The sequence below is a fragment of the Schistocerca cancellata genome, chromosome 4, assembly GCF_023864275.1.
Source record: "Schistocerca cancellata isolate TAMUIC-IGC-003103 chromosome 4, iqSchCanc2.1, whole genome shotgun sequence".
NCBI classification, from domain to species: Eukaryota; Metazoa; Arthropoda; class Insecta; order Orthoptera; family Acrididae; genus Schistocerca; species Schistocerca cancellata.
The window spans coordinates 64,157,806-64,184,932 of NC_064629.1; the positions used below are offsets into that span (position 1 = coordinate 64,157,806).

General features: G+C 39.3%; 1 protein-coding gene across 2 annotated transcripts in view; it reads right to left on the reverse strand.

Annotated features, from left to right (window-relative positions):
- Positions 1-27,127, reverse strand: part of LOC126183359 (rab-like protein 6) — a 190,875-nt gene that overhangs the window by 139,053 nt on the left and 24,695 nt on the right. For both annotated transcript variants that reach the window (XM_049925276.1, XM_049925277.1), the window contains exons 2-3: positions 17,052-17,198; positions 669-775 (exon numbers count right to left, since the gene is read on the reverse strand). In XM_049925276.1, the coding sequence (XP_049781233.1) occupies positions 669-775; positions 17,052-17,175 (231 nt within the window). In that variant the 5' untranslated portion in view covers positions 17,176-17,198. The remainder of the gene's footprint in view (positions 1-668; positions 776-17,051; positions 17,199-27,127) is intronic.

The following is a 27,127-nucleotide window of genomic DNA, read 5'->3' on the forward strand; positions in this document are numbered from 1 at the left end:
TGTCTATTAGATAGATGTGACATGGAGTATAAATACACCAGACTCCTGGCTCCAACATCACATTTCTCTGACTGCGTCATCAATCAGTTTATCGAGATACGAACCAGGAACCAAATAATCAACCATGATGCTTGCTACAAGATCAGCAAACTGTTGGACTTCGTATTTATTTTAATTAAGTTAAAGAATAAGACTTTGAACAAGAATACAAGACTGACTCTTGGGATTAATTTAAATGTTGTTGCCACTAAACCAACACATGCTGCAGGGAGTAAACCACAGACAGAGCTCTGAGTGCTATGGCAGTCAACATGCTGCCATAACTTTGAGCGTGGACTGCTGAGATATTACCAGGGAGGACAGGTGGGGTGAGGATATAAGTGCCCCCTGAGCTTTGAGATGGTAAACCTATCAACACCTGATGAAGGTGATAAGATCAGGCACTGAAGTATTCTTCCTTTTGAACATCAACAACCAGCTGTACACCCATGCATTATTTTATCATGAAATTTGCCACGAGAAACAGAAGGACCAGCATTATTCATATTTCTCAGATACTTTCAAGATTCAGCATACAGCTCGTCATGAAATAACAGATGCTAAATAGTTGTCATTACTTTCCGACACCAGCATTAACAGATAGATGAACATATTAAAAGCAACCTTACCTGAATTTCTTCTGTAGGGATATATTCCTCTACAAATTTAAGGCCTTGAAGTCGTTTGAAAAGGCACGTTTTGCCAACATTTCTGTCACCCTTGATTATGATTTTCACTGCAACATTAGCAAGAAAGTGACATGAAATATACGGCATGAATTAAACTGCTGAAAGTGTTAGTTCCTCATTTAGCATAAAATACCTCCCAATGCAGAGTGACATTTTCACCTGCCTATTAGTTTTTGTGCTTAATGAAGTATTCATTTAGGTGAACAGCCTGGCAGAAATGATGTTCTTTAAATTTTTTGAGGTTGTGGTGCCCATCCAGGGGAAGACACCTCACAGTTCTTTCACATTCACTAACAAAAAAAGTTAATATATTTTAACCATATCAACAACACAACAGACCCTGTACCAAATTTGGCATAATGACAAGCCATCCATAATGCTATCTCTGTAATTTGTTTTCCAAGTGAGAACACCCTCTTAAGCCACATTCATACTGGGTGATTACAACAAAAGAGCAGCTAATCACATTTAGCTGGGAAAAATCAGTTCCAATTTTCGTCACCAGGTGCAAATCTAGCACTGTGAATGCAAAAACGACGTACAGAAATGTTTTCATATGTTATAGATTAGGAATGGGACATAGGCAGAAAATGTCAAAAAAGTGAGAAAGGTGCAATGTTGAACACAATGTTGAACTAAAAGCGCAAGGACTCTCTTCTCGACAGCCATACTGTTCGCTCATGTTATGGCTTGTCAAATGACAATGTGGACATCATACCATCAAACAAACAGTATACAGCACTAGATTTGCACCTGATGGCCAAAACTGGAAATAATTTTTTCTTCCAGTGTTTTTTTTTCCCCCAGTGTATATCAGTGCTGCATTAATGCATTAGCGTATCTACTAAGTTTCAATGCCATACCATAATTATAGCCCACAAAGGATCTCCATGAGTAGCTGCACTTTAATTATAACCACCCCATATTTGACATATTGGTGAATTTTAAAAAATTAAAAAAGGAGGTGACCAAGCAGAAGTAGTATGAGACAGTGAAAGCATAATCACTGAGTGAATAATGACACAACAACTTCAAGAAACACAGCCTACTAACTATGCCACAGGATGTGGAGTTAAAGACTTCAACAATCCACAGAGTTTGAGCTAGCTCTCTATCCGACCAAGTAAAGGCAGCAGTTTAAAGGCCTCATTGGAAACTCTGTCTTGCAGTAGCTGAGTTAGCTGAGACCTTCAATATATGCAGGACAGTGTTACTTGATTTGCATTAATTAAGTAGAAAAACTATAAGCACAATGAGGGTTTTCAGATAACAAGTATTAGTGAATGCAACCTATAAGGGGGCAATGAAAAAGTTTCAGTTCGAAGGCCATACAGTCCAGAATCTGTCAGCCAATATGGCAAAACTGCCATGAGCACTGAGGCAATCATCCCATTTACATACCAGATTGAAGATACTTGTTTGGTAAAACACCATGTCTTGCTGAGTGAGGAAGTCTGTAACTGCCTGCTGCACATCCCCATTCCGACAGGAATCATTGACCCTTCAAGGCCTTTTTTAAAGGACAGAAGGTGTATTAATCACATGGGGAGAGATCAGGACTTTAGGGCAGATGCTCAAGTCTGTAATGGATGAGGCTGGCCTTCCAGATCGTCTTGTGTCGAATTGCAACCAGTATGGAACTTGGCACACCATTCCACAATGCTGGTTTTCAACAGACATGCTGCCCACTACATACGGTTTATTCTCTGATGGACATCTATGAGCATTTGTCCTTTGGTATCCAAGAAAATAACAACAGCATGTTGGTCCTGTATGGACCATGTTGGAAAGACACGAGTGCCACACTAATCCCTTCCCTACATGTCGGTACATAGGAGTTACACTGTGTTGCAAATACACTGCAACAATGCCCTCCTATAAAAACTTTTTGACCGCCCCTTATACCAAAGTCTTGCAGACTCAAGGTGCGAGGCATGTTGAGAAAGTAAGTGTACTGTGACTGTAACAGGCTGTGGTTTTACGTTTTTCTGAGGGCTCACAACACTTAGTGGTGGAGGGGGAGGGGGGACTGGAGCGAGCATTGCAAGGACACAAACAGTAGTACATAAACTCACATTGTAGTGACCACTTGTGTGAAAGACATTGGTAAGAAATACTGCGAAGTGCAAGCCAAGTTCATGGAGGACAGAGGAGTGGAAGACCTTCCACTCTGACTGATGAGTTGGTGGAAAAAATTGAGGTAACTTTTCGGAAGACCGCCAGTTTACTTTGGAAGAAATTTCTGTGATGTTTCCACAACTCACTGTAACTCTCTTATATGAGACACTCAACAAAAATACTGGAATACCAGAAACCGTGTGCAAGATGGGTCCCAAAACAGCTGACAGAGCAGCACAAGAAAAATCGTGTCATAATAGTGCCAGCAAGTTTCTTGAGTGACTGGAAATAGAAGGTGAGGATTTCCTGAGCTCTATTGTGACTGGGGATGTAATGTGGGTGGCTCATTACATGCCTGAGAGAAAAAGACAGCCGTAACAGTGGTGTCGCACAAATTCCCCATATGTTAAAAAATTCAAAACCACAATTATGGGCAAAAAAGTCATGGCCTCAGTGTTTTGGGACCAAAAAGACATCATTTTGGTCAAATTTGTGACTCAGGGCAAGATCATCAATGCACAACTATATTGTGAGACCCTAACAAAAACTCAAAAGGAGTACACAAAAGGAGGAGAATGCTGATAAAAGAAGTGTGCTTGTTGCACAACAATGCCTGTCCTCACACAACCTTAGCCACCAAGGCACTCTTGGACTCACATGGTTGGGATATTTTGAACCATCCCCAGTATTCTACTGACTTGGCACCTTTAGATCACCATCTTTTCACCTCTCTAAAGGCACGCATGAATGGAATTAAATTTTCAAGTGACAAGTAAGTCCTCAAAGAGGTTCTGAAATGGAGGAAGAAGACAGCGGGAGAGTTCTTCAGGGAGGGTATAAAGAAGCTTTGCAATGGCTCACCACATGCACTGCACAGGATGGCAATTATGTGGAAAAATAGTCAACAAGTGTATCAACAATATACTACAATTTTTTTCTACTACACCTTTCCTAGAGAAATGTAAAAATCTAGTACACTTACTTTCTGAACAGGCCTAACTTACTTTCACAGATTTCATTACTTTATCCACAGTTTATTGTATGTAATTGTACCAAAACTCTGTCTAATTATACCACTGCACAACATAGAAATGCTTGAACTTAACAGATTACAAATTCTGCTTAATTTGTTTGCAGCATACAAACAAAAACTTTGTTATCCCAGCAGCAAATTAATCAAGATAAATATAATTTACAAGGAACATCTATGAAAAAACTATATTTTTATCTTTCTTTCACAGTGGTTTCTCAATAACTTATTTATGTTTACATAAAAATGTCGAGGAAACATGATGACTTTAACCTTTACCTATACAATGAAGATGATTATTGTCTATGGCAACCAGTTTCTATCACCTATGAATAAAGGCAGCTGTGCTGATTAAATACGAAGTTTTTATTCACAACTCATGTTGGTTAAACACTGAAAAGCTGTTATTAATCAACAGTCACTCTTGGACATTATAGAAGCACATACTTAAATTATTCAAATATGTCATAAGCCACATGTCAAAAACCCTTTTTTATGAGCTGTATCACTTTCATTCACAAAGGGGTTTCTTAAAGATGAATAATCTTTTGTTACTTCATATCGTTCACTAAAGCATCAAACCTGATGTACACTGAAACTGTAAATCATCATAGAAAGAGTGAAGAAGCATGGGCATAAATGAAACTCATCAGAAATATCTGAATCCCATTTTATCACTACTATTCAAGCTGATAACAGTCTTGGTGGTGGTGGTGGTGATTAATACAAAAATCTCTCATGAAAATATTAAAACATGATGTTGAAATACCATATTTGTACGGAGCAATAACAGGCAGATATAGTAAGCAAGTCGTGGGTGGCAATATTAAAGCATTTTTCACTGTGGTGAGATCTTTTCATAAAATTTCAATCTCCAGTTTTCTTCTCCAAAAGTGAAAATATTTTGTTGACTCCCACCTACATAGGGAGAAATGACTATCATGATACAATAAGAGAAATCAGAGCTTGCATGGAAAGATTTACATGTTCATTCTTCCTACATGCTATTCAAGAATGGAACAGTTAAGAAAGAGTCTGTAAGTGGTCCTATGAACATACTGCCAGAAAAGTACTTAAGAGTGACTTGCAGAGTAATCATGTAGATGTAGATGTACAGGTAATGAATCAAAGTACTGTGTGGAAAGAACAGGAAGCAAGTACCGAGCATGAAAAACCTGAACCCACAACATTTGTGTTTTTATTGCTGAACTTGGTCTGTACGGGTATAATAAACATTACGAACATGGTAGAGTAGTGTCACCAAACGCTATTTGCGCAACTAACTGAGTTTCACCACGTTCCTATTTGGGGTCTATACAGCCGATTGATCCTCCAAAAGAATTGCCCAGCACACTGGACAGGAAGTGTTAGCGATGTATGAATGTTGGGACCATGGTCCAAGAAAACCGTGCAGACATATCATCCTGGTTTCAGACAGCAGTATCGTACAGATCCATACCCAGACTACTACACCAAATAATCAGCCACTGCTCATTTTACAGCAATCGTAACATATATTTGGACAAGGACAAGATCACATCCCAAGTGTTACTAGTACCATAAAAAATCATGTGCTGGAAGTTGGACTTCAGTTGAGGATGTTCGTCACCCAGCTTCCTCTCATACCTCATTATCACGCACCCCACCTCCAATGATGTAGCACAATGGTTCCCAACCTTTCTGAGAACATTACCACGAATGACTGACATATGCGTCAAAGTCAATGGGATGTTAAATTCAGATCTTTGTAACTACTCTTACACGGTCCAAAGTCATAACATTTTAACACTTTGCTGTCCACACATCTCATACAAATTTATTCGCTTGGCGCCGGCAGCGCTAATTCGGATTACTTGGTTTGTCGCCAGCTGCTTGTCACCTTTACATTGATGAAAAGCTTCAAACACATTGACTTTTGTACGCTTTAATTTTTCCAGAAATCCTCTATTTTGTTGTATCGTTCCACAAACTCGAATTTTCTTTTCAAGTAACTTCTCTGCAATTCCTACACTGTTATAATAATTATCCATGTAGAGGTGATGCCACTTTCTATAAGAAGGTCTTAATAGTTCCATCACTGTTTTTGCTAAAGGTTGTCAAGGGCCGGAATATATCTTGAATGAGGAAATGTATCCCGTACAAATAATCCATTACGCATTGCACTTTCAAAAGCCGGTCGGCATTATCCGGTTTATTGTTGTTGTCTGAAAAATGTAAAATTGATCATATTTGTCTGAATCGGTTGCGGGACATCGTTTTGCGAAATATTGGTGTGTCTATCAACGGATTTGTTGACCAATAATCATCGAGCCTTGCTTTTTTTTACAGTTCCCATAAGGATAGCAAGCCCAAACCATTTTCTAAATTCAGGTCCCATAACGTTGACAAATTTGGCATTTTTTTAATTCAGTTTCCTTCTATTGCAATTTTGACTGTTGGTTTTTGGTTTCTGACTTGTTGGTTTCATTGCTAATATATTCAAACAGATCAAACCCAATATATAATTCTACAATATCCACAAGGCTCTGTGTAACTTTGGGAAATATGTGTGGACTCGGAGATCCTCCAAATTTATTATTGGTCCTCAGTAAATTATTGTCTGTCTTCTTCGTCTGATTCATTTGAATCAGTTGGAAACCATAGCATTCGCCGAATTCTTCTTGCACATATTTCACTATCTTCTGACGATTCTGCTTCACTTTCATTATTTTGATATCCAATGTCTTCTTCCCAATCAACCAAGTCATCCAGAACATAAGACAAGACGTTCACGCATTCATCTTAAATAATTGTATCATCTCTTTTGTCTGCAATGATGAAAGAGCACAAGTACTTACAAAACCTAAAAACTTATTGACATGTGTAACTTATTGTTACATGAACAAAACACCAACACAATGAAAAAGATACTAAAGTGCTGTCGCCGGCCACAGTGCAATACTATGTTCACGACACCACTGTAGTGTCGCTGGCCACTGAGCGATACTATGCACACAACACCACTGTGGTGTCGCCGGACGGCAAAGTGTTAACAATAAAAATAATTAGTTCATATATTTTAACAAATATTTAATATATATTATTATTATTGGAACAATTTAATTTCAAAGACCTAGAGGCTATGGAAGCTAAAGAAGTGACTTTTTTGCTTTCCTTTTCTTATAAATAGTGATGTAACCCTTTGTTTCTCTCTCTCCCTGTTCTTGTTCATTGTGTGCTTGTGGGTCACTCTGTTATTGTACTGGAAAAGTTCTGATCTATGAAAATATATTTAAAAAGAAGAAAATGTAGGATTTTATTTGACAAAGCTATGACCTGTGGCAACCTGTGAAAATAAATGGACAGATAATTAATTTTTCAAGTCTTAATGGAAGTGATTTAGTTGAAAAGAAGAAATAATTAATATGAAACAGTTACGTGGACAGTTATAGGCAGCAACATTATTAAATGAAAGTTTCCAATAATATTAACTAGCACATTTACACTGCATAGTGAAGACACAGTTCACTTGTCTCATTAAATTGTTGATTCTTGCGGTCTTGTAATATCTGTGGCCAGCATTGTTTCGAACGATACTGAAACTTAAAAAAGGAATCTGATCAATAGCTAGAAGTGACTATATTTATCACATATCAGTGATTTAATCATGGCACTGACTCTCAAACACTGATTCGGCTAGAATATTAGTTATTTACTGTGTCATCTCCTGTGCAAAATTACACAAAGTTTTACACGTATCTGAGAAATGAATGTCAAGAATTACCACAATGTAACAGAGTTTACACACACAGAACGTAGGAAACACCACATCATGCATGAGCCAATGGTCTTAATATGAATGTCAAACTAAACATTACAGTTGACAAAAGAAAATGAAAACTCCTATTTTTAAAATTACAGGAAAATACATAATATTTCCCTAACAGTCCAACAAATAAATCTGTCATGTTTCTGTAGGTGTTTTGTTAAAGAAAAAAAGAATGAAAATCAATGAGACAGTTAGTACTGCTAATTTATAACAATCATTTTACATATGGTTAACTCAAAGGTAATTTGCATCATAAATTGTGTTTATAGTTCAACTGATTCTTTGCTTTTGTTTTCAGTGTTACCACAGTTGCAAATCCACTTTCACATCTACAAAATTGTAATGGATGTAATCAGTATTCTTAATGCATTTTTCTGATAACAATGGACACTCATCAGCAATCTTTCACCAAAATGCTGTTAGTTCTGCTTTAGCAAAATCTATTTCTAGTGTGTATAAATTGCATGTCTGAGCATCAGCTTTTTTAATTTTAAACCCAAATATCAATCGGTTTTAGTCATGGACCATCTTCACAGATACTGTCCAAAGATACAAATAATTATATGTGGTATACAGGAAATGGAAACAGTTCTCTTTGAAAGAAGTGCAAAATATACATGAATATTTACAGGGTTAAAACGGTTTAAGTCACCACATTACATTGTCCTTACTTAAATAATTTGTAGAGCATGTCATGAACATCAATATACAACACGAGAGTTTTAGAAGCAGACATACTAATACTAAGGGAACACAGAGCAGAACTAAAGAGAAGACCAGTACTATAAGTATTACATTGTACAAAATATTGAGGAGTTGGTCAAAGATCTTTAAAAAGTATTTTTGTTGTATGCTGTAAAAATATCTCGATGACAAGTAAGTTGTTAATATAGAGGACGGGACTCTCTTCAGTGAACATCTTTGGTACAGTTTCGTATGTAGACAGAAAACGAAGTTACTATCTACAAACATCGATGTTACAATAGAAGGTAGAAAACACTAAGAACCCTAATGTTACAAAGTATCATATTCACTGCATACACTTAATGAAATGTACATAAAAAAACATGAGTTATATCATAAACATATTGGAAATCGTTCCTGTAAAATTGAAACAAGCTACATTAGTGTTTAGAGATGGGTTGAAATGTCACTCAGCCTGTTTCAATACAGTGCTTAATTAGGAGCCTAGTATGTCAGTAATGGTAGTATCATACAGAAGAGGAGGGGCATACATAGCCACAACATAACAAACCATGTGCCCAAATTTGGCTTTAGGGAATATTGACAACACACGTTATATAATAGTGATAGTGATGACCGATTACAAATGTACGTCATGAGATGGATAAAACACAATTCCACATACTTGCGTATGTAAAGACTTGAAAAAATTAAATGGAACGTAGACATCAGGCTACAGGCGAATTATCTAATATATCAATACACAATATATATGGAATATGGAATACGGGGAGTAGCTCACAATTGGTTCACCTCTTACTGTAGCAAAGACAGACAGCAAAAGGTCATTATTCACAGTGTTGAGACTGGCTGTGATGTGGGGTCTGAGTGGGGTATGGTCAAATTGGGGGGGGGGGGGGGGGGGGGTGCACCAGGTATCAGTATTGGGGCCACTCCTGTTCCTTATTTATATAAATGATATGGCCTCTAGTATTATGGGTAACTCTAAAATATTTCTGTTTGCTGATGACACTAGCTTGGTAGTAAAGGATGTTGTGTGCAACATTGGCTCAGTTTCAAACAGTGCAGTTCATGACATAAGTTCATGGCTTGTAGAAAATAAACTAATGTTAAATCACAGTAAGACTCAGTTTTTACAGTTTCTAACACACAATTCAACAAAGCCTAATGTTTTAATTTCACAGAATGGGCATATGAGTAGTGAAACTGAACAGTCTGCATTTCTAGGTGTTCAGATAGATAGTAAACTGTCGGGTAAAGCCCACATTCAGGATCTTGTTCAAAGACTTAATGCCGCCATTTTTACTATTCGAGCGGTATCTGAAGCAAGTGATCGTTCAACACAAAAATTGGTCTACTTTGTTATTTTCATTTGCTTATGTCATATGGTGTTATATTTTGGGGTAACTCTTCCCATTCTAAAAGGATATTTTTGGCTCAGAAACGGGCGGCTCGGGCAATAAGTGGTGTAAGTTCAGGAACCTCCTGTCGACCTCTGTTCACAACGAGTCTGGTATTTTGACATTGGCCTCTAAAAAAAACACCACTTACTATCATTTCTTGTTAACACTACTAGCTTATTCGCAAGAATAAGCAGCTTTCACTCATCTAATACTCGGCACAAATCAAACCTCCATTTGGATCAGACTTTCTTAACTCTTGTGCAGAAAGGTGTGCAGTATACTGCTGCATCAATTTTCAACAAGCTACCACAAGAATTCAAAAATCTTAGCAGTAATCCACATGCTTTCAAATCGAAACTGAAGAGTTTCCTCCTCCTATTCTGTTGAGGAGTTCCTTGAAAAATTAAGCTGATTCTTGTTGTATTGTTGACTGCGTTTACTAAACCTATGGCTTGACTTTTTTCAGGTTCATAAACATTTAATTTTTATCAATTATTACTTTTATATTGTAATTTCATGTACTGATACGTTCCATGACCTTGGAGATTTGCTCCTCAATTTGGTCCTACGAAACTTGACGTGTAAATAAATAAATAAATGATGGTTACATACATAACAGCACTGGGAGTAAGAACATACTTCAGGCAAAGGCAACTTATTGACCAGAAGTTCTTGTCAAATACAATAAAAGTTAAACATAGAATTAATGAGTGTTTAACATACTCAATGTAAAACAACAGGAGAGAAGTTACATGTATGAGAAACCATAATACAATCTAGCTGTACTGCAGTTGTGTAATGAAGAAACAGCAGAGGAGGTATTAGAAAAAATTTCATTAGCATCACATGTTGACATTAAAATGCTACATAAAATGGGTTACATGTCCATCAGGCAATATTTTCATATTATAAAACTAAGCTATAAGGTTTATAATGAAGACAAGCCTAAGGGGATTGGGGGGGGTGGGGGGGGGGTGGGGGTGAGAGGGACGAGTAGTGGTAGAATTCAAACAGACAAGTTCTGGATTAGAATCAGGTAAGTGAAAGACACCAAAAAAAATTCTCTAAGAAAGCCTTATTTTCCAAATATTTTTGTTCATTTAGAACATCATTTGGACGTTTCTTAGAGTTACAAAAGATTTCAATTTCCTTCAGAAGGTTCATACTTAACTCCATTTTTTGCCTGATGTAGTATTTTCATATTCTCATCAATGGTACCTATTATGTGGTTACAAGCTTAAGATGGAAGCCTAGAGCCAAAGTGTTAGACTGTTGTGTGTGTTCAGGAAACCTTGTCTTTAGTTTCCTCCCAGTTCGGTCTAAGTAAGACTTTTCGCATTGTTGACAGTTAATTTTGTAGACACCTGGTCTGTCATATACTGACTTTTTGCACCTAAGTTCTTTTGCAGTATTGCTGAAATGATGTTATAAGTTTGGAAAGCCAACATCACATTCCTTCTGCAAAATACACTGTTTATTTTGTCTGAGATACTACCTACATACGGAAAACTTATGTACCTGGTTTTTTTAAATACTTTCGTCTTCAGTTAGGGTAATATTCTGATTTTCTCTATGTCTTTTAGCTTTTTCCTTTTTCTGTAAGATATTGTCAACTAGTAGTTCTTGGTATCCATTACTTGCAGCTACCAATTTCAGTGTATTTATTTCATTGTTAACGTTTACAGCAGACATGGGGGTTCTTAGCAACCTGTCAATCATGCTACGGAAGTACGTATGCTTATATCTCATGGCATGGCAGGATGTTTCATGATTAGTAATATCTGTGGTAATATGCTTCCGTATATCTTAAAGGCTAGTTTGTTATCTGCTTTTGATATCTGTAGATCCAGGAAGTTAATTTTATTATCTTTTTCTCTTTCTGTAGCGAATTTTAAATTTGGATGGACATTATTAAACACATTGTAATTTCACTGACTTCTACATCATTACCATTGGCTAGTATGATGGTGTCATCTACATATCCTTTATAGATAATAATCCTGTCTGTGACATCTTATTCATTGTTTAGGATCTTATTTTCAATGTGATTGATGAAGATATTGGCTAACACTTCAGCTAAATAACATCCCATTGTTAACTCTGGAGGTTGTTTATAGAAACCATCATTAAAGTAAAGTAATTGTGTGGCAACACAAGTTTTAACCCATCTATTACCTCCACAATTACTGGAATATGTAGACTTCTATTGCAATTCAATTTTTTCTGATCAGTTCAATGGTATCATTGATTAGGACGTTGGTGTATAAGTTAGTGACATCTAATGAAAAAAGGTGTGTGTCATTAAGTATCTGTAATTCCTTATCTGACTCTGGGAGACCAGAAGTATTTTTTAGGATATATATTTTTAATGGCATGTATTTGTACTACATCTCTATTATTCACTTGTTCCTCCCCTCTTCTACTGTTGCACAAATATTTATCAAAAACCTGTACTACTTTATTTGTCATTGAGTTTTTGTATGTTGCTGAACCTACTAACTGATTTACAGCTATTTTTGTATGAGCAACTAAACACTTAATCAATTTGTCATGTGGTCTATACTTAACATTAAAGTTCAGACCTTTGCTGAGACTATTGATTTCATGTGGTTCAAAAACTACGTCAGTGAGATTTACCATTTTATAAAAAAATTAGACACACGATGTGGTATTATTCTCCTGTGGTAAATGTTGCTCCTTCTTGAACTTTTCTATTATCTTATTGTGCTGCTCTATCACAATTTGTAATTCACTGTCAATAAAATCTTCTACAACACTTATACACTGAAGTGCCAAATAAACTGGTATAGGCATGTGTATTCAAATACACCTATGTAACACCCCTAGTGTCTGGCGCAGTTGATAGATCATTTACTCCTGCTACAATGGCAGGTTATCAAGATTTAAGTGAGTTGGCGCACAAGCTAGGAGACACAGCATCTCCAAGACACAGCATCTCCAAGGTAGCGAAGAAGTGGGAATTTTCCCTTATGACCATTTAATGAGTGCACCATGAATATCAGGAATCCAGTAAAACATCAAATCTCCGACATCGCTGTGGTCAGAAAAAGATCCTGCAAGAACAGGACCAATGACAACTGAAGATAATCATTCAACATGACAGAAGTGCAACCCTTCCAAAAATTGCTGCAGATTTCAATGGTTGACCATCAACAAGTGTCAGCGTGTGAACCATTCAACAAAACATCATTGATATGGTCTTTTGGAGCAGAAGGCCCACTCGCGTACCCTTGATGACTGCATGACACAAAGCTTTATGCCTCACCTGTGCCCATCAACACTGACATTGGACTGTTGATGACTGTAAACATGTTGCCTGGTCAGACAAGTCTTGTTTCAAATTGTATCGAGAGGATGGATGTGCACAGGTATGGAGACAACCTTATGAATCCATGGACCCTGCATGTGAGCAGGGGATTGTTCAAGCTAGTGGTGGCTCTGTAATGCTGTGGGGCATGTGCAGTTGGAGGAATATGCAACCCCTGATACCTAGGTACAACTCTGATAGGTGACACATATGTAAGCATCCTGTCTGATCACCTGCTTCCATTCATGTCCATTGTACATTCTGACAATTCCAACATGACAATGCAACACCCCACACATCCAGAATTGCTACAGAGTGGCTACAGGACCACTCTTCTGAGCTTAAACACTTCCTCTGGCCACCAAACTCCCCAGGCATGAACATTATTCAGCATTCAGAAGAGATCTCCACCCCCTCATACTCTTACGGATTTATGGAGAGCCCTGCAGGATTTGTAGTGTCAGTTCTCTCCAGCACTACTTCAGGCATTAGTAGAGTCCATGCCACATCATGTTGCGACACTTCTGTGTGTTTGCTGGGGCCCTACATGATACTAGGCAGGTGTACCAGTTTCTTTGGCTCTTCAGTGTATACGCATTTATTCTATTATCAGGTTCTCCTTGTCAGCTAGTGTTACCAGTATGTCAGCCCTATGGGTCACAGTGTTTAGCATGGAATTTCTTTGTGAGACACTGTAGGTTCTTGGCATCAATGAAAATGTCACTGGGTGCTACACCCACACACATCTTTTGATAATCACAGTGAGAAAAGGTAGCTACTCACATTTTTAAACACCATGCAAAATTTTATATTGGGATGAACAGAGGTCAGGAGTTCCAAAAAGTCTTGATGATTATATTCAAACAATGGAAAGCCTAGGTTGGAATATCAGCAATACTATGAAAAGGATAGATTGCTACTCACTATAAAGATGACACACTGTCATCCCATTCATAATATTGTTGGCGATTATATTCTTTATGGCTGCAACACAAGTGTGTCTGCCTCTTATTCACAGTAACATTTTCAAAGGACATTATTGTATTATAATACCTTTACATCAATGATGATGACAGGATTGTTTTGCCACATGACTTAAAGACCTTTAACACACATCTCAAATTGTGTTGAAACAAGAGTACTTAAAATGGGTAAAACATCAGCTGATAGTGTGTATACAGTGTGAGCAGTGATTAGTGTTGAGAAAGTAATGAACAGTGTAGATCTAGTTTTTTATATCATAAAATAACTTATTTGCCAGAACGTATAAACAAAACACTACTGTACACCAGGGATAAAACAAATGAGATTGCACTGCTTTTAACAGACTAGCCTTTTGTTTGGGAGGATGGAGCTCTAATTCCCATCCAGCCAAAATGATTTAAGTTTTTAATGATTTCCATAAATTACTTCAGACAAATTCTGGGACGAGTCCTTCTACAAGACACAGGCAACTACCCTCCCCACACTTGGCACACTAATCTTGTTAGTATGTAAATGCCTGAACATATTAATTATATTTTTTGTTCTTACATTGTAATACCATGGCTGTAAAAGTGAACAACAGAGGAATAAAATTACTATAAAATTACTTAAACCTGTGTCAGAATGAGCAGTTGTCTTAAAAAGTATTATGTGCATGCACACATACATGCAGGTGCACCTGAAGGTATTCTGTCATTAACAGTTTCACACCAGCTTGTGAGATGGAGCTATCTATATGATGCATTCAAAAAGAGCCGGAGGCTGTAAATTGAAAACCACCAACAAACTCAGAATGCCACTGTCTACAGAAGAAGGCGTGTTTCATGTAAGAGCGCTGAAGCCCTAAACTCATTGCTAGAAGGACATGGGCACACTCCCACGGGATGACACAGTGAGCACATGCACGCATCAACTGTGCACTGCAATGAGTCGTGCTGAAAAAAGAGAAATGGGTGCTTCAAAAGAAGAGCAAATGGAGGTAGTACATTTCTTTACAGAGGAAGGTGTGAGGGAAACGGAAATTCATTGAAGAATGGCACAAGCGTATGGCCACCGCAACAGTCAAGACGTGGCATCAGAGATTCCAGGAAGGACAGATGTCATCAGCTGATGACAAGTGATGTGGAATGCCACCCCACATTACTGATACCATTGTCCAGCAGGTGGATGCCCTTATTATTGAAGGCCAGCTGCTTACAGTGACAGCTGTTGCCCCAGGCATCGGATTAATCAACAGAACTGCAACGAACATGCAGTGCTCTCAATACACTTGTGCCATTCATTAATGAATTTCCATTCCCTGTGCTCCCACTGTAAGGAAATGCACAACATCCCTTTGCTCTTCTTTTGATGTCTCCATTTTTCTGTTTTCAGTACTACTGAGTGCAGTGGACAGTTGATGCATGCACATGCTCACTCTGTCTTCACATGGTGTCCACCCATGCCCCTCTAGAATTTGCAGCCTCAATGCTGTTGTGCGGACCTCCTCCTTTAGGCACTGGCAATGCAAACACTTTCAGTGGTTTTCATTTTAAAACTTCTGGCTCATTTCTTTTTGAAAACACCCTTGCATCACAGCTTCCATAAGCTTGTTTATAATATTTTCCAGCAAATAGGATATTCGCTGAAGGAGATGATTCCAAAAGAAAGCAATTAAACAGTAATTTAACTTCTCCCCAAACAGTTCCAAGAACTTAAAAATTGGGGTCATATTCATGGGGAATCATCTCATACTGGACCATAATATTCAAAACTTGAATCTGAAGTTCACTCAGGCGATGAACAAAGTGAAAGTGTACAAAGGCAACAACACTGTAGATTTGGTATCTGAATTTCTCCATATATTAAATGAGAATGCTTCACAGATAATTTATCAGCTGGTACATAGGGGATAGTACATGAAAATATTTTTTGTTGTTTGCAGTATAAGATTTTTAATGATGTGATACATACGAACAGTGTGTTACATTAGTACTGCCACTGTCAACTGAAAAATCTTATGTTCTTTGTCCTCCCAAATAACTAACAAGTGTTGTTTGTTATTTCTTGGAGATGACAGACCTAAGTATTGGTACTTTGGTAAGTGTAACACAGATTTCACAGTAAACCACTTTCAACATTTCTAGTAATGGAAGGAAGGAAGATTAAGATTTAAAGTCCCATAGGCAAGAAGGCCATTACATACAAAGTACCAGCTTGAAGTGAGGAAGGACAAGGGTACACTCTGGTTACGACCCACTCAAATGAACAGTCCTGGCACATGCTACAAGTGATCTAGGAAAACTGTGGACAACCTATGTCTGAATGGCTGGACAGGGATTTGTACGCCTTCTCCCCCCCTCCCCTCTCCCCATAACAAAAATAAAAAGAAAAAGGAAATTGCTGCCCTGTCACTGTGTACCTCTTCTACAGGATCTGAAGTGATAATGTGATCCAAATAGCACATCAAATAAAGAAATTTGTAGAGACGTAATATTCAGTTGCAGACCACACATTGCCCTATAACACTAGGGATCTTTATGTTTATTTGCACTGAGCCATTATGTCCCTGAATCCTTATACAAGTGCTTTAATAGTTCCTTCATGGAGGAGGAAAGGGGTTATGTTAGGTAAGAGTAAATAGAATGTGCAGGTAACTCGGACCCCAGGATGAGAGAGACCCATCTGTAGTGAGGACGAGGCTAAACTCACAAATGTGTTGACAAAATCGTAATATCAGTTGTCTTACTACTCTATATGGCTTCTCATTCTGATTTAGCCAGTTCAGTTTTTGCAACTGGTAAAAAGATAAGTATTACATACTTTTACACAGTTAGTAGCTTACAGCTTCTGATCTTATATCCAGATTGTATTTCCATGCTTTTTTAAAATGGATATAAATAAATTACATGGCTGATGAGGAAATATTCTGTATATTTAAACAACAAAGAAAAAAGTCAGTTCTTACTATTATACTGCACGCCTTTAGCAAACTTCCTTTGTAAGCTATGTGACATAGCTTGGTGTCCGGGTCGGCAATTTGGTGGCCCATTCTCCGACTTACCAGCCAATCTCTTAAAAACTGAGAGCATTGTGGTAATTCTTCCAGCACCGACTGTTAAAAAAGGAAGAAAGAGAGAGTGAACAACAGTATAACATATCTTCACATATTGTTAACAATTAATAATTTGCTTGAAATGAATCAACTACATCAGTTTAACTGTGGGTGGTAGTTTTCAAATGTCCATGATTAGTAAATACTATGACTGCATGTAAGAAATAATTATTGCTCACGTATTGCTTATGTTCTAAAAATTTTTGTACACAATCCAGGTCATGTCAAATAAAAAAAAATGTGTTTTCTTGTTTATTGTAAAGATGTGTCAAGTTGCGAACAGGTTCAATTAAAACACACTTACATATTCCTACCTGGAGTTTCCAGTGTTTGTTTTCTCGTTTAATAATTTACAATGTTTCATCAATGACCTAGGGAAGTTGGTTAAAGTGAAAAACATAATTCTGTCATAATCTGGAGTGGGAATAATCATTACTGTACTCATCAAATAGTTGCTATTCATTATTAAAGAAACAGTACTTTTGCTATGATGATGCTGTTGCTGATGATGTCAATGACAAACAAGACTACTAAAGACTACTTACGACACAATGAAGAAAAACAAAATAAAAAAAAACTGTGCCTTTTGATGTTCCTATTTTTGCAACCACCCTCCCCCACAAGTTGTCGTCATGCCCATTTTCTCTGGAGTTTCAGCAGATATTTGCAATTTCATTTTTGCAATGTGTAGCTGCCATCATCCAAAACAAATACTAATCATCATGTCTTTCCCCATGATACCTAGTGTCAACAGGAAGCATTAATTTGTTTCCCATTACAAACAAAATTATTTTTAAAGTGCAATTTTATAAGCCCATTCAACAGAGTGGTCCCAAATTAGTGTAGTGCGATATTCATTTTATCCATCCATATTAACAGAGACGGTAAAACAAGAAGAATAATCAGTACTCTGGGAGTGACAGAACTGCACTGGCCCATGCTGTCTGCTAACACCATACAACAACATTCTACTATTGTTGCTGGAGTACCAGTTATTCTTCGTCTTCTACTGTCTCTGTTAATACATATTGATAAAACACATATTGCATTAGGCTAATTTGAAATTGCTCTACCAATTGGATACATACAATTGTGCTTTAAAAATAATTTTGTTTGGAATGGGAAATAAACAAATGCTTTCTCTTGATACTGGGCATCACAAGAAGTTTTTGTCGGGGTTGACTCCAGCTACACACTGCAAAAACAAACTTGCAAATATCTGCTGAAACATCAGAGAAAATGCACCTGATGACTCTTAGGAGAGTCACTTGCCACAGCCCCTGGGCAACAGTAAACTTTACATATATGTCTCAGTCATCCAAGGGAGAAAACCCAAGTTCCTAATGCTTTAAAATGGAGATCCACCAGCTGAGGGGGGCAACAGTAAACTTTACATATATGTCTCAGTCATCCAAGGGAGAAAACCCAAGTTCCTAATGCTTTAAAATGGGGATCCACCAGCTGAGGAAGTCAACCCTGAATATCAGCGCTACAGGACCACTGGGGGATGATGCTGGGCTGACAACCTAATCTGTAAAAATCAAATTTTATGAAATCTGGCCTATTTACTTTGAACTAGCCCACACCTGAAGGAACTGAGATTGGGATCACTGAATGTTCTAACTCTCTATGAAGCTGGAGCTCTAAAGGAAATTACTTGATCAGGGTATGAGTACAGACTAGATATTACAGCTATTCAACAGGAGAGATGGTTAGGTGAAGGAGTGATAGAGAAGAAGAATCACATGATATTTAATGGCTGCCCAAAAAAGAGAAAAAAATGGAGTTCACGCATTTGGTACCAGTTTTATTGTACATAAGAGAAAAGAGATATTATTATGGACCTCCAGAGGAAATCTCACAGCTCGTGCAGACTCAGAATCAGAGAAAAATTCTTCAACTATAGTCTCATATGTTCTCATGTTGCAACATTGGGTCTGGCTAGTACTTATATCGGTGACCATATGGGGACCACTGAGTGCTGTTGGTTTCTAGGACAAGCAAGTCACTGAAGTGGCATCCAACTGAAAGACTTATACCAGGCTGTGGTGCCACTCAACATTTATTTTATGTTCTAACTGAAGAGAAGAGTGATGAAGAGAAGGATGCTTTTTATGATGAGTCATGTTAGTGTCCAAGAGGAGATTGTAGATTACCCTTTAACAGTACTGACAGAAGGGAACTGTATATAATGATGGAAGAGTTAAGGATTCTTAATAATAAATTTAATATCTTAATGAGAGCTTCTATATGAAACAACCAGAATCAAATTAAGACACAGAATATGATATAAAATGCTGCGACCACAAAAAACGGAGTATGGCAGCACAATTCTGTTTATATAACCTTAGAAATGGTTATATGAAATGTGGGCATCAATACAAGGGGGGCTAACTTGCACAAATCATTTCAGGTGCTAGTATGCAGATGGTATTGATATAATTGCAAGAACACCAGTAGCAATGAAAGTAGCCTCCACAAGTCTTGAAAGAGCTGCCAGAAAGATGGGCCTACAGATGAATGAAGGGAAAACTAAGTATGTGCCTGTAACTAAGAAAAATTATCCTAATGAACATAAGTTCAAAAAAACAAGTTCAATAAGTTTGATGTTGTGCACAGTTTCACTTACCGTGGATCAGAAGTAAACTGTAAGAACAATGCCGACTCTGAAATCCAAACACAAATATTGTCCACCAACAAGTGCTAACACCAGCTCAGAAATCCAAAAACAAATATTGTCCACCAACAAGTACTAACACCACCTCAGAAAATATCTAAAATCTTAGTTGCTGTTCATAAAAACTTAAATCATTTTAGTAAGACGGGTGCTAACCTACAGTGCAGAAACATGGACACTAAAGACATGTACTGAGAGTTAATGACAGAATGATTACAGAGATATTCAATATGATGAAACCAGGTGGACTGGACAGATCAAAATGGCAGGGATTGTGAAGCATCCACCAAAGTGCATCAGAATTCAGGGCAATAGATTGCTTGTCATTGCATATGCACAGTCCATGGGAGGTTACACTGTATAGAATAGACATTTTTGTGTGTAAGGGATGGCAGCTATCAAAATGTAGGTGCTGTTGATGGCCAGTGGGCTTGAAAAGGACTGACATGTATATGGAGATATCAGAGAGGTGGAAGTCAATGTCCAGGGAAATGACATGCTGGGGTGAGGAGAATCAGGTAAAACAGATGGTAGAGATGTTGAGACTATAGAGGAATGCAGGGAGTGTGTCTCTAACCCAGGTCCAGATCATGAAGATATCATCAATGAATGTGAACCAGACCAGGGGTTTGAGATTTTGGATGGCTAGAAATTTTCCTATGGATGGCTCTTGCATTGGAGGTTGCCAAGGAGATGACCTAGGCTGTGTCAAGGGTTTGATTGTTTCACAGAAGAAGAAGCTGTGTGTAAGAATGTAGTTTTTCAGCAATGGAAAATCCAGGATTGAATGTAACAATATTATGAAAAGGATAGTTGCAACAGGTGAATGAAGGGAAAACTAAGTATATGCCTGTAACGAAAAAAAAAAAAAATATTCTAATGAGTGTCTGTTAATAGAAACTGGTTCAATAGGTTTGATGTTGTGTGCAGTTTCACTTACCTTGGATCAGAAGTAAACTTTAAGAACAATGCTGACTCTGAAATACAAAAACAAATATTGTCCATCGACAAGTGGCCTCAGCAGCCAGAGACTGCGGCCATGTGTGTGAGAGTTGCATTTGTGTGTGTGTGTGTGTGTGTGTGTGTTTTCTATCTCCAATGAAGGCCTTGTTGGTCAAAAGCTCATTTTCTGACAGTTTTTTCATTGTGCCTGCCTGTGACTCAGCATCTCCACTCTATGGTGAGCAGCAACTACGCTTTTCATAATGCAGTTTTTCAAGTGTATAATTAATGGAGTGGTGTAAAGTCAGTGGGATGTTAGGAGAGGCACTGTTCAACAACAGCAAGGCAATGGGCTTGGTGGATGTTGGTGTATAGGTAGCAGACATCAACAGTGATGAGTGAGGATGGCGACAGATGAGAGACACTGAAGGAAGTAGTTTGTGTCTTTCATAGGATGAGGGAAATAGATTGGAGGTGTTGGTCAACATGGGCTAAGATTCTTTCCATAGGAGCAAAATAATTGGCTATAATGGGATCGTTAGGGCTATGAATTTTGGGAAGCATTTTTTTTTTTTAATTCCGTAATGGTGTTACTCACAGTAGGTTGCAGACTTTCATTGTAATGTTTTGCCTATTTGTATAACCTAACAAAAACTTTTGATGAAAGTAATGTTTTGCCTATTTGTACACACTAACAAAAACATTTGGTGAAAAGAAAGGCCCATATGAAGGTGGGACAATGGTCATAAAATCCCCGTTTATGCAGGTGCTTCCAGATGATATGGCTACTAGTAGTGTCATAATCATCTCACAGTTGAAGATGTCTACAGTATTACTTCTGCATACAAAGAAAACTATTCTGTGTGTGCTTCCAGCAGGTATGGGGCTATCAGTAGTAGAAAGATGTCTCATGGATCTACTATGAAAGTAGATAAGAGTTATTTGGATTTTAAATTTTAGACGAAGCAACAGCTACCCATCCATTTCCCAATTCAACTAATTGGTGTGACACTATAATAGTGCTGAAGAATACACATGTAATAGCATAAAAACTGATCAACAAAATCACTACCATAGTAAATGTCCTGTACAGTAACAACACAAATAAAGTGCAATTTAATTTTTTGTCTCTGTTGGGAACACCCTGAAGGTGTAATATTACTTCAAATGTTATGCAAGAGTGGCCCTGTCAGAACTCCAGTTTTATATAAATGAGACAGAAAATTTTCCTGCAAACAGAATATGCAAACATTATTGAATAATTCAATCCATATTAACTGAATATGAAAATATTTGGTGTTAGCCTCTGTAAGACTGGTCCACAAATTTTCACTTTTTATTTTTTACAGAAATGAAAGTAGACACACATTATAGATTAAGTTACACTAAACACAAATATCAAAGTTAAAATTTTCTTCTGGTTCAGGGATATAATTAAATAAGGTGTTTATGTTTCACAATCACACTTATGGGGTGTTATAAGCACTACATTCTGTGCACTTGCAGTAACAAACCTGATAAGTTTTGTTACATGTGTGCAGATTTTATTTGTGGTTCAAGAAGGTGACCATTAACTAAAGCACTGAAATGTCTCCTTGAAGTTTGGTGTGTCCGCTATTGGAGTGAACCCACAAATCGTGTTTGAGTTGTTATTTTTGTATGGTATCTCCTCTGAGGAAAAGAGTCAGTACAAAGAGGAAAAGGAATATTCAATACTTTGACACCCCTTCTGTCATTTGCCCTGTAGCTCATGGCAAAGGAATATCATTTCCTGTACCCTCACATGTACCACCATGAAGCAGTGATAGCGATGACGCTGAACCAACACATACAGCTGGAAAAGTGCAATCATCTCCCAGTGACAATGACCTTACATTTACACCAATATCACCATCTGGAGAACCACACAAAACAACACTATGTGAACTCAGTGATCTGTCTAGGATTCAGATCTTCCAAAGCATAAAGCTGAACTCTTGATCTGTCTAGGATTCAGATCTTCCAAAGCATAAAGCTGAACTCTTGGCCTCATGCCTGCAGCAGTTTCTTTGTTTGTTTGTTTGTCAATAGCCCATGCGACATTTGCTAAAAAGGCCGATAACTCAGATGGCAAACCCAAGTGGGAACGTAAACAGTTAAGAAATGGGCATTCCATCAGGAAGTGGCAGACAGTTAAAATTTGGGCGCAGCGTGTACAAAGTGGTGGGGGAGCACCACTTATCAAATGACGATGGCTAAAAAGGCAGTGCCCAATGCACAACTTAGTTAAAATGACCTGCTGGCAGGAGTGCCGAGAGGAGGACGTCCAAGCTGCTGGGAGAGGCTTAATGATCCAGAGCTTATTCCCATGGAGAGAGGACCAATGGCGATGTCAAAGGGACACCACCTCCTGACAGATGGCAACACAGAGATCACTGGAGGGAATATAGGAACTAGTGAGCTGAGATACGAGGATTGCAGCCTTGGAATTAGCGACAGCAGCCTCGTTTCCTGGCAGAACGACATGACCCCAGGAACCCACATAAACATCATAGTGGCTCCACCAAGAAAGAGCAAGTGACAGTTCTCCTGGACCTGTTGCACTAAGGGATGGGCAGTGTACAGCACACATAGACTTTGAAGGGCGCTGACAGAGTCTGAGCAGGGGACACAATTGAAAAGTCCGTGTCACCGAATGTACTCCATGGTCTGATACAGGATGAAGCTGTAAATACGGAGCAATGTGTAGGAAGCCGATACTGAAGGACGTGGGCACCAATGACGAAGGCACACGTGACACCACGGTCAGTCTGGGAGCCATCAGTGCACACAAAGGTACAATCGCCAAGTTCCATGTGAAGGTTGTGAAACTGAAGGTGACACAGCGAGGCTGGAGTAGTGTCCTTAGGAAGCGAATGAGGGCTAAAGTTAACACAGGTCACTTTATGAAGCCAAGGTTGTGAAGGGTTCACACTCATCAGGAAAGTTGCAGGTAGTGTGAAGTTAAGCCCCCGGAGCAAGAGCCGAAAGCAGACTCCAGAAGGTAACAGAGAAGAGGGACACGCCCCACACTGGCAATCAAAGGAATCACCAAAGAAGGAGGCATAGGATGGGTGGCGACGCATGGCAGACGAACGGCATACATACCTGCTGAGGAGAAAGTCACGGCGGTAGGACAATGGTATTTCAGCAGCTTCAGCATGCAGACTCTCAAATGGGCTAGTGTAAAAGGCACCATGGCCAAACAGAGGTCGTGATGGTGGATAGTATTGAGACAGCATAAGAGGGACGGACATGCACATGCATAAACAGAGCACCCATAGTCTAGTTTTGAACAGACAAGGGACCAGTACAAACAGAGGAGGGTGGTTCGATTTGTACCCCAGGAAGTACCACTCAGGACACACAGGACATTGAGGGACTGTGTACAGTGGTTTGCCAGGTAAGAAACATGGGAGTATCAAGAGAGTTTCCTATCGAGCATGAGCCCCAGAAATTTCAAAGTTTCAACCAATGGAAGAGCAATAGGTCCAAGATGTGAAGATGGTGGGAGAAACCAATTGTGGCACCAGAAATTCATACAAACAGTTTTGTTAGTGGAAAAATGAAAGCTATTGTCGATACTCCATGAGTAAAGACGATTGAGACATCGCAGAAGATGGCGCTCAATGAGACAGGTCCATGGAGAACTGTAATAGATGGTAAAATCATCAACAAAAACGGAGCTGGAGATGCCTGGCAGAAGACAGGCAATTATAGGGTTAATGGCGATAGAACAGAGGACAACGCTCTGGAAGGAACCCTTAGGCACACCATTTTCCTGGATAAATGTGTCCGGCAAGGCAGAACCCACACATACCTTGAAAACTCGGTCTGTTAAAAATTCCTCAAGGACACGGGGCAGGTGGCCACATAAGGCACATGTGTAGAGAGTATGGAGGATACCAGTCATCCAGCAGGTGTCATAGGCTTTCTCAAAATAAAAAAAAAAAAAACGTGGCCACAGTCTGGGATTTCCACAGAAAACCGTTCATGAAATGGGTGGACAAAGTGACGAGATGGTCAGCTGCTGAACAGCGCTCGAAATCCACAATGTACAGTTAGTAAATGGCGAGGCTTGAGCCACCGTACCAGCAGGGCATGAATCACACATTCCATCACTTTGCGAACACAGCTGGTGAGAGAGGTAGGATGGTAGCTAGAAGGAAGGTGTTTGTCCTTACCAGGCTTAGGTATGGGTACGATGGTGGCTTCACGCCAATGTCTGGGAAATGTGTCCTCTACCTAGGTGCAGTTATAGGTATTAAGTAGGAAGTGCTTGCCCGCAAGAGACAGGTGCTGCAACATCTGAATATGAACAGTGTCTGGCCCTAAAGCGGAGTATCGAGATGAACTGAGAGCATGACCTAGCTCCCTCACAGTAAAGACAGCATTGTAGCACCCATGATTCTGAGAAGAGAAAGGTATTACCTGAGCCGCCTCTTCTTGTTTCTGATGGAGGAAGGCAGTGTGACAGTGGGAAAAGCTTGAAATTTCCATAAAATGGCGGCCCAAGGTGTTGGAGATAGCAAATAGGGTCCACGATAACATCACCTGCTACTGTCAGGCTGGAAATAGGTGAATGGATCTTGGTCCCAGAGAGCCATCGGAGGTTGGCCCACACGATGGAGGAAGGAGTGGAACTGTTAAAAGAATTAGTGAATGAAAGCCAGCTAGCTTTTTTGCTATCCCGAAGAATGTGATGACTCTTTGCATACATCTGTTTATAATGAATACAGTTAGCCAGTTAGTAGGATGACAGTCAAAAACGCGGAGGGCATGTCTCTGCATGCAAATTACGTCTTGGAATGCCTCAGTCCACCAAGACACTGGGGCACGGTGTCGTAAAGAGGAAGTGCGAGGAATGGAACGTTCTGCAGCAGTAAGGATAACGTTTGTGAGATATTCCTCCTGGTCATCACAACTGGGGAAATCTTGTTCTTTGAAGGTCGCCAGGGTGGAGTAAAGCCACCTAACATCCTTAGTAAGCTACCACATGGGTGTGCACACAGTTGGGGTAGGAGTTAGCAAATGGATAGCACATGGGAAATGATTGCTCGAGTAGGTGTCAGAAAGAACAGACCTCTCAAGACAATGGGCAAGCAGGGCAGTACAGAAGGATAGGTCCAAATGAGAATGGGTGTGTGAGAAGTCAAAAGCGAATGTGGGTGCTCCAGTGTTAAGGCAGAAGAGGCCGAGTTGATTAAGAAGATCAGCCAAGAGGGCACCTCTCTGATAGGTTCTGGGAGAACCCCAAAGAGGATGATGTGCATTAAAGTCACCGAGTAGCAGAAATTGGGGAGGTAGCTGCCCAATAAGCTGAAGGAATTCTGCCCTAGTGACACTGAATGACGGAGGGACATAAATGATACAGAGGGAAGAAATCACATGAGGAAGGAAAAGGCGAACTGCAACAGCTTGAAGATGGGTAGTCAGGAAGATACGTTGACTACGAATGCCATCCCATATGAGCAACACAATGACCCCACAGATGGAATGCTGACCTCAGGGAGAAGGTCAAAATGAACCAGGAAGAAATGTGGAAGCTCAAAGTGGTTGTAAGGGTGCAATTTCGTTTCCTGAATGCAAAGTATAAGGGGACGCTGCCATGCTAAGAGCAGCCATATATCCTCTTTGTGGGACAGAAGGCGACAAACTTTCCATTGGAGGAGAGTCACAATGAGGAAAAAATGAAGGGGGTGTCACCTCGGCAGCTGCCGAGTGGCAGCCTGTGACGACTCGCTGCTACAGGGCACAGAAGCAGGAGGATCCTGGTCCGTGAGGTCATTAGAAGCATTGGCTTGCTTGTGCTGTCAATCTGTGGAGATCAACGCAGAATAACAGTTGGTGGTGTGTACTGGCAACACTCGGGTTGGTCGGGCTAAGGTACAATGTGGCAACACCGTCCAAGAGGATCTTCGAGTCAGAGGAGGAGAAGACCATTTGCCTTTCTTGGACATCTTTCAGCCTTTCTGTTTAGTACAGGATGACTCAGGTATTGTTAGGCTGGAGGGACTAGAAAGTCTTCATGGGAGTACCCCTTCTATCCTTTCTGGCCTACCAGTCATGTAGCCGGTGGCTTTGCTCCTCAAGGCGAGAGTTTGATGGCTTGTTGTACAGCTGAATGGGGGTATGGCAATGCTACCTCGACACTGGTTGATTTCACAACCTCAGAGCCAAATCTGAGGTTGCATGTCTGCGTGGCCATGTCCTTCATGGGGTGAGAGATAACATGAACTATAAGTGCCAGATGGGAGAATGCAGGGTTTGCGATTACCCAATAACTTGCGAA